Here is an 8,799-nt window from a genome sequence, read left to right as displayed (position 1 = left end):
CAAAAGTCGTTAAACACTGTTGTGCCTGCTAGTTTATTAACAAACTCACATGTTCACCATTAGTGAGTTAGCCCACTGCTTTAATTCAGCTTCAGAATGAATATATCACACAGCCACGCATGGAAGTATGTCATATGTTGATATTTTAACACAGTGCAGCCACACAACATCAATTTCACAAACTTGTGGCGACACATCCTGTTTTGGTAACTGGATATTTCAAAATAAAAGTCTGATTTAATGCAGTACATATACAAAACAAACTTTTGCATGGGAATGCAAAACAATATTGTGAGAACGCAAAAGTATTGCGAGGGAATGCAAAAGAAAAAAATACCCCCCATGTTCCCTCGCGGAGTCTGTAGTTATGAACACACTTTTGCTTTTTTTTTTGTTTGGGGGGGGGGGGGGGGGTGTTCACCCCATGTGGACACTACTAAAGACATTTATTGCATATCTTTGCAACTAAGGAACAATCTCATCTTGTTAACTCCAATGTTGTGGCTGAGAGGTGGGAGAAAATTACAAGTTTCTTCATTGACAGTAAAGATATGTGGACCTAAAAAAAAAAAAACTATTTTATTCAAATATAGGTTATCATCTCTCCAGCTCAGATGAAGCAACACTCAGACACTGGGCAATATTTTACAGCAGACTGAAGGAAGGGTGATGAACCAGCTGATGTGCCTTAAAAGATCAGTGGTGCTGAGGGAACAACTCTTGGAGGGAAAAATACACCCATACTGAACAGACTTTGTAAAAATAATAGAACATTGTGTAAAGATAGTTAAATTAAAGACAAAATATTGTCTAACAGAAGCATGATGTATCTTTTCTACACAGAATTTTACTGCCAAAACACAGTAGATTATACCACCGACACAACTGCCACCCTCTCCATGTAGACGGCCTTTTTAGATCACAAGTCTTTGTCACAGACTTCATGACAATCAGGTCTACTGCTGGCCTTCTTTCTTCTCTCCTTCTGATGAACTGTTGCTACTGCTGCTGCTGCTGCTGCTGTCGCGCTCTGCTGCCATCTGCAGGAACATGGAGGAAGTCAGTGTGTGTCAGATTTGCATGCATTTCCACACAGCTTCTAACCACGCTTCCTACCTTCTTATAGGCCATGTCAAAAAGTTTCAACGATGACTGCTGCAGGCTGCTGGCTGCCTGTTTGATCTTTTCAGCAGGTTCTGAATCCTTGTTTGCCAAAAGTTCCCGAACCTTTGAGATCTCCTCCTTCAGCTTGGTGCACTGAAACAAGGAAAGAAAAAAAAAAAAGGGAAACGTTAATGAAGAAAACCACCCAAGGTACAAAACATGCAACACAAATTATTTTTCCTGCACATACGGTTTGGTAAGAATGTATGAACTATACTGGGATTAGGCAAATTTACCATCTTTGAATCATTTGACAATAGTTGAGCTCACTAAGCTGTGGCTGCTGAACTAATTTGTGAAAACAAAATGCTTACAGGAATTTATCTGTTTTTTGTGAGTCAAACAAGTGTAGGGCTGCAACCAATGATTATTTTAATAATCGATTAATATGCTGATTATTTTTTCGATTAATCGGCCAAATCATTAAAATGCTTAATTACATGAATATGAGTAGATATAAATTGAGTTAACTCCTTAAGGATGCAAGTTATTGATAATGAATTAATCTGAAGTTAATTTATCTTGTTGATTAACAATTAATTAATAAGCAGCCATTTTCTTAAAAAAACGGAGTTTTCTCTTGAATCAAGAGGGTCTTCCCATAAAATGAAGGATTTTTTTATAATCTCCTGCATTAAAAAACTGAAGCACATAATACATATTTTAACTATTTATTTTACCAGCTGTATTAAATACTGACTGAAAAAAATGTGTATTTGTCCTACATGAAACATAGAAATTTAATAGGTTGCTGAATGAGGAAAACAGATTAAAATAATAAAACATGATTTTTAGATGTAAAACTATTATTAATTTATTATAATGAGAATTTATTTACATTTAACATTTTTTCTCTAATTCTTTACTTTTTGTTTCATTCTTGTTGGTTCTGTTTGACTAAAACATTGTTTGACCCAAGGGCTGCCACAAAAGATTATTTTTATAATCGATTAATCTGATTATTTTTTTCAATTAGTCGACTAATCAGATCAAACGTTAATTGAATATAAAACATAGAGCTTATTGCGTCAGAATGCAGCTGTTATTATATAACCATGGTTAGAGTTTAGCTATATGCTAACTAAAAATAACTGCTGTGGAAGGTAAGTTCTGCTCTGCAGATATTACACAGGTTTCTCTTTCATTTTCTTAAAATGATCCCACACTTTGAGCTCTGTTGTCAGGTAGCCATGATACCAGAGCCTGTCTGTATAATGTCTTGTGACGTCCACGGCCTACCCCAGTTACCACTACTGTGCATGTGTGTCAACGACAGAAAGGCAGATGTGGCAGTGGAAGGTGTCAAAGCAGTTTGGAGATAAAAACAAAGTAAAGAACAAAAAAAAAAAAAGAAAAAAAAATAGATTATTAAAATAACAAATGAATCACGAACAGAAGAGATAGTTCTGTCCATTATCTGATTAAGAGAACTGAGGGGTTCTCTTCCACGGTTAGAATGACCTGTCATGGCCTAAATAGAGTTCAGTTTGTGACAGAGTTCCTGTCCTCTCGTCAGGCCTGTCCGCGGCAGTAAATCTTATTTCTTCACTCGAGGTGACCCCTACATTAGTCATCGACCATTTTAATAATCGATTAGTCGTCAATTAATGGATAAATCGTTGCAGCCCTAAACAGGTGACTTTGAATCTTTAATAAAATTCCTGTACGTCTGCAAAGCTATAAACTACAGAACATCTTTATGGCAGAAAACATGCGGGGCTACACCTCCAAACATTCATGTCTAAATATCACATCAATTTAAAAAATAAAGAAACTTGTCCCAGTTTGCCTCTACATTTTTAAAAGTGAACAGCAGTAGATGAAATCATAAATATGGGAGCAACCATCAGGGCACAAAATGATTCAACATTAACAAGATGCAGGCAACAGTTTTATATGCCCAGCCTGGAATTTTTGGTTTCACTTCCATTTTGATTTGTTTAAAATCTAAGAAAATTACTTTTTACTACAATTCAACCACAGGAAATCTTTTTGATGCAATAATCTTATAAGGTACATGTTTCTTTGCATCTTTTATCGTGTCTTTAAATACTCAAACTTTATAGTTAATGCAGTTGTACCTCATCAGCAGGAAGCTGGTCCTTGAACTCCTCTACCTTTGACTCTGTGTCATGGATTATGTTCTCAGCATCGTTGACAGCCTGCACCATTTCCTACAACAAAAAGAAAAGAGCTCCAGGTGTTATTCTGTTGTCAACAGAAATAAACCAGATGGGGGATAAACTTGTTGAATCTACTGGGGTACAGCATTCAATATAACCAGTCGTACTTTTCTCCTCCTGTCCTCCTCCGCATACTTTTCAGCATTCTTGATCATGTTCTCAATATCATCTTTGCTCAGGCCTCCTGATGACTGGATCGCAACTGAGAGAGAGAGACAAGCACAAATGTAACTTTTTACCAAGTCTCAGTCATTTGAGACCTTTGTGAAAAGCCCCTCAGATTTTAGCACTGTTTGTCTGTTTGTTATAACTGAAATAAGACTTTTAGGCATTTTACAAGCATGAAGTTTTTGCTTGTTCCTTAATGGTAGATCATCTTAAGTGCTTGTTGAAGGAATGCAAAGAGGTTTAAGAAGAGGCTCAACTTTACAGCCATGTTGAAATGTGAGGAGAAAAAATAAATATAAATTAGTAATGGATGTTGACTTGACTGCTGACACTTACTTTGCTGCTCGCGACCTGTGCCCTTGTCTTTGGCTGACACGTGGACAATGCCGTTGGCGTCGATATCAAAGGTGACCTCTATCTGAGGTACTCCACGAGGAGCAGGGGGGATTCCCACCAGTGTGAACTGACCCAGCAACTTGTTGTCTGATGCCATCTCTCTCTCCCCCTGACACACCTTGATCTCCACTTGTGTCTGTCCATCAGCTGCTGTGGAGAACACCTGCAGAAGATGAACAGTGATTACGTGGTCCCTTCCTGCTCGCACCCATCAGAAACAGAGCTGAGGTGCAGCTGAACATACCTGGCTCTTCTTGGTGGGGATGGTGGTGTTCCTGTTGATGAGTTTTGTGAAGACACCCCCCAGAGTTTCAATCCCCAGAGAAAGTGGAGTGACATCTAAAAGCAGCACGTCAGTGACATCACCAGCGAGAACGCCACCCTGGATGGCTGCTCCTATGGCAACAGCCTCATCAGGATTAACAGACTTGCTGGGAGCTCGTCCAAATAGGTCCTGGACTGTCTGCTGGACCTGCAGAGAGTAACGTGTCTTTAAGAAAACGCTTTATTCAGGCACAGCTGACAACACAGCATGAACTTTGACTGGGTTGATTCAAGAAGTGAAGCAGTTGAACGTTATAAGTTAGGATAGAGGAAAAAAGATGGCTGAACTCGAACAAAGGCTGGATGATCTGAAGCGATATACAAGAACAGATTTGTTAATTACTAAACTTAAAAACACTGAAAATTGTTCAAGTTGTTTAAAAAAAATAGCAAATTTGACACAAAATGGAAAAGTTTTTATCAGAGTAAAAGAAGAGCATCAGGCTAAAAATAAGAGCTGAAGGATTTAGATGAGTTCAGGAGGGGACAAATAAGATGTCTGAAACAACTTCATACTAAAGGAAGAAGTGTACGATATAAACAGTACTTTTATAAACTCGATGTATATACTTTTATAAACTCGATGTATATACTTTTATAAACTCGATGTATATACTTTTATAAACTCGATGTATATACTTTTATAAACTCNCTCGATGTATATACTTTTATAAACTCGATGTATATACTTTTATAAACTCGATGTATATACTTTTATAAACTCGATGTATATACTTTTATAAACTCAATGTATATACTTTTATAAACTCGATGTGTAGCTCGAGTCTTTATCCTTTAAGAATCACAGCACAAAGTGCAACAGTGATTGATACTTTTACCAACGTAAGAAATGGAGGTGTTGAGTGGTATTTTCAAGACTGATATAAGTGATCATCTACCAGTTTTTACATTTTATAAAAAATATGAATGCAGTGAGGCAGCAGCTACAGTAAATAAGAAAATGATAAAACACATAAAAAAGAGATTTGGACAGACTGTAAGATGATTTAAAAAAAAACTGGAAGGATGTAGATGATGTAAACATAGCTGTGATGTGTTTATGAATACTTTGGGAGTGCTGTTTGAAAATATTTGTATGAAAAATAATGTGTTAAGAGGCAGAACCGACGCCTCACAGCAAGAAGGCCGTGGGTTTGATCCCCGGTTGTTACTGTTATTGTTTGTCACTAATATGAAGAGCAGCTTCTGGTTGCAAAAGTTTAAAAATTCTTTATTTTCATTTGTACTTTATCAAATTTATTTTGACATTTTTTTATTTGAAACATATATATTAAAGAATGTATTTATTTTATGCCCACAATTTTATTTTTTGAATTGTCTATTTTGTTATTGTTTATGCTAAAAATATATATATATTTTTGTGTTGATAAGCCTGAGTGGTCTGTTGACTGACCTTTGTATTTGTTCAAATAATTGTTATGGGCAGGTTACAATATAAAAATGTTTGTCAAAATCATGTCTTGTGATTATTTGACAGGAGTTTTACTTTTAAAATGTAAGTGTATTTAATTTAGTTATGATAGTTTAGTTATGATGTAAATACAATAAAAATTAAACAAAGATTTAGAATAATTATCATTTTGATCCATACATTGGTAATGTCTGACTGGGCCTCGTGTCACTTTATGTTCAATAAACTGGGCCCTGAGGTCAAAAACGTTAAGGACCCCTGATTTAGACTCGTCTCCATTTGTCCAGTACAAGTTCACAAAAATTTTTCAGATATCAAATGTAAGTCATTCTGCATGCAGATGCTTACCTTGGGCATTCGGGTCATGCCTCCTACCAGCAGCACCTCACCAATGTCTCCTTTGGACACCTCAGCATCCTGCATGGCCTTCTGACAGGGCGCCACGGTACGACGGATCAGGTCGGCCACAATCCCCTCGAACTGAGCACGAGTCAGTTTCATGTTGAGATGTTTTGGACCGGAGGCGTCCATGGTTAGATAGGGGAGATTGATGTCAGTCTGAAAGAGGATGAACAAACAAATCCAATGAGAGTTTGTCTTTGTGCTACTACATTAACACAGCAGGGGCATCACGTATCAACCACTGTAGGTCGACCGACACATGTCTGTATGCATTCATTTTAAAATAATTGTTATATTTTGTTTGTTTTATCATTATATTAATTATACTGGATCAAATTCATTCATATATAAAATATGTAGGATATAACATGTGCCGTTACAACTAGTATTTTGCTTATTTTATGTAACTAGAAGATTAAAATTTTTAACCTAACAGACGTGAACAGCTCTTACAGAATAGTTGTTTTCTGGTTTATTCAGAGTAGGGCTGCTCACTTATTGCAAAAATTATAATCACGATTTTTTTGATTGAAATTGTGTCAGGAGGGGAGCTCAGAGAGCTCACTATGCGTGCCTGTTACCAGGTAAGGGCAGGTAAAGGGAGCAGCAGCGGTCAAAATACCTCAGAAACTCACACAAATTAAGTGAACTCTGTGAGATTCTGCGTTTTACACTGGATTCTGTCCGCGTTTTTCGCATCACGGAAATTATACGGCCCAACCCAAAACTGATCGATCATCATGCTTTTATGATCGCTGACAACCCAAATTGTAATCAAGATCAAAATCAGAGTAATCACTCAGCCCCTAGTACAACTCAAACATTTTTCTCTGGCAGACACAGCAAATAAAAATTAATTACGTTTCATGAAGCCTTTAGTTATTTCAAATTATGTAACCCCCCGGTTGAAAAAAACAAACAAACAAAAGCCTGTCTCCCTCCTCCCACACACAGCTTTGAAGCACAAACAGCTGACGATGATGCAATCACAGCTGAGTGAAACCAACCCCTCCCAAAAAATGAACTACAGGAAAAAAGGCAAATAGTCAGAGTGGTTAGTGCTTCGTTTGAGCTGCTATGTTTTTTTATTATTAAAGATTATTTGTAAGGGTCATTCAGGGGTCACCATCCCACCCGCTCACTCAAAAATGAACCAAACTAGTTGAATTTTGTGGAGCTTCGTTTGAGCAGGTTTGTGCTGCTATAATTTATTAGATATTACACGTTATAATTTCAGAGGATCACGTGACTTGGCCTGTTGTCAGAGACGTAAACAATTCAAGCCAAGTAAAAACCTTTTACCTACAAACACAGTTACAGAGCCAGGCACAAGCTGTCTGGACAGTTACATGAAAATCTGAGATTCTGATTGTTTTCCTAATGTCTCATGGTCTTTACCTGCAGTGAAGATGACAGTTCACACTTTGCCTTTTCTGCAGCCTCTCGAACTCTCTGAAGAGCCATGTTGTCTTTCATGAGGTCCACCCCAGACTACAAAGATAAAACACAAGAGCATAAACAAAACCTTCACAAGAAAGAAAACAAGTAGTAAAATGAGGAAGGTGAGTGCACTGCACACCTCTCTCTTGAACTCTTTCACTATGTGTTTGAGGAGGTGCTGATCAAAGTCCTCTCCTCCCAGGAAAGTGTCACCATTTGTCGACTTCACCTCAAAAACTCCCTTCTGAATCTCCAGTACGGAGATATCAAACGTACCTCCACCCAGATCATACACGGCAATACTGAAAACACACAGAGCATGTTGCTTTAAGTCCTGAGAAGCACTGTTCGTACTTAGCTGAACATTTAACAGTCGTTTCTCCTTTCTACTCACATCTTGTCCTGAGTTTTATCCAAGCCATAGGCCAGAGCAGCAGCAGTCGGCTCATTGATCACACGCAGGACATTCAAACCGGCAATCTGACCTGCGTCTTTGGTAGCCTGAGGAAAAAAGGTGTCAACATGTTGGAAAGTAGCTTCTGTAGGGGTCACCCTGACAGGGAATAAACATTTCCACCTGTCTTTGAACTTGGTCTCAGAAGACCTCACTCAAGAGACATATTTTATTTTCTTTAATCAAGATAATCAAAATAACAATGTTCTTTATATTTTTGATTTATATTCTCTTTTAACTAAAAGTTATTTTATAAATCAAAGTTACATAATGAAAAGAATAACAATCTTCTTGTATTATAATTAAAGAAAAACACACAAAAATATTGTTCCAATGTTTGTTTTATGCAAATCCTTGTTTTAATCAACTGTTATTTGACAGTTATGTGATTGTGTTTTTCTGTTTTTTTTCTTTCAGAGCTTTCAGTTATCAAGCTCCTCTCTTGTGGAACCAACTTCCAGTTTCTGTCCGTGAGGCTGACACTCTGTCTACTTTTAAGATTAGACTGAAGACTTTCCTTTTTGATAAATCATGTAGTTAGACTTAGGTTTCCTGAATTATTCTTCATTTCTGCTGCTATAGACTGCTGGAGCACAAACTGAGCACATTTCTTCACTCTGCTGTTGTCTTTAGTCTCTCTTCTCTACATGTTTATTGTAATTATTTCTATCATGTTTTTTCTTTGTCTTCCAGAAGTATGTGCACCTGGACCAGTCCTGGACCAGTTCTTCTGTTTGTCTATGTCTCTTTCCTGTCCCTCAACCAGCCAGTCGAGGCAGATGGTCTCCTGTCCTGAACCTGGTTCTGCTGGAGGTTTCTTCCTGATTAGCAGGGAG

At 37.4% G+C, this 8,799-nt stretch overlaps 1 protein-coding gene across 1 annotated transcript in view; it reads right to left on the bottom strand.

Moving 5' to 3' along the window:
- Positions 1 to 396: 396 nt before the first annotated feature.
- hspa9 (heat shock protein 9) overlaps positions 397 to 8,799 on the bottom strand; it is a 23,228-nt gene continuing 14,825 nt past the window's right edge. The window contains exons 7-16 of the mRNA XM_014021586.1: positions 7,904 to 8,010; positions 7,649 to 7,811; positions 7,468 to 7,560; positions 6,016 to 6,225; positions 4,156 to 4,383; positions 3,852 to 4,074; positions 3,455 to 3,549; positions 3,246 to 3,338; positions 1,117 to 1,257; positions 397 to 1,040 (exon numbers count right to left, since the gene is read on the bottom strand). Of these exons, the coding sequence (XP_013877040.1) occupies positions 957 to 1,040; positions 1,117 to 1,257; positions 3,246 to 3,338; positions 3,455 to 3,549; positions 3,852 to 4,074; positions 4,156 to 4,383; positions 6,016 to 6,225; positions 7,468 to 7,560; positions 7,649 to 7,811; positions 7,904 to 8,010 (1,437 nt within the window). The 3' untranslated portion in view covers positions 397 to 956. The remainder of the gene's footprint in view (positions 1,041 to 1,116; positions 1,258 to 3,245; positions 3,339 to 3,454; positions 3,550 to 3,851; positions 4,075 to 4,155; positions 4,384 to 6,015; positions 6,226 to 7,467; positions 7,561 to 7,648; positions 7,812 to 7,903; positions 8,011 to 8,799) is intronic.

This window comes from Austrofundulus limnaeus, unplaced genomic scaffold (genome assembly GCF_001266775.1).
Source record: "Austrofundulus limnaeus strain Quisiro unplaced genomic scaffold, Austrofundulus_limnaeus-1.0 Scaffold298, whole genome shotgun sequence".
Lineage (NCBI taxonomy): Eukaryota > Metazoa > Chordata > Actinopteri > Cyprinodontiformes > Rivulidae > Austrofundulus > Austrofundulus limnaeus.
The sequence above is the reverse complement of the archived record's forward strand: the minus strand, read 5'-3'. Positions and strand labels throughout refer to the sequence as shown.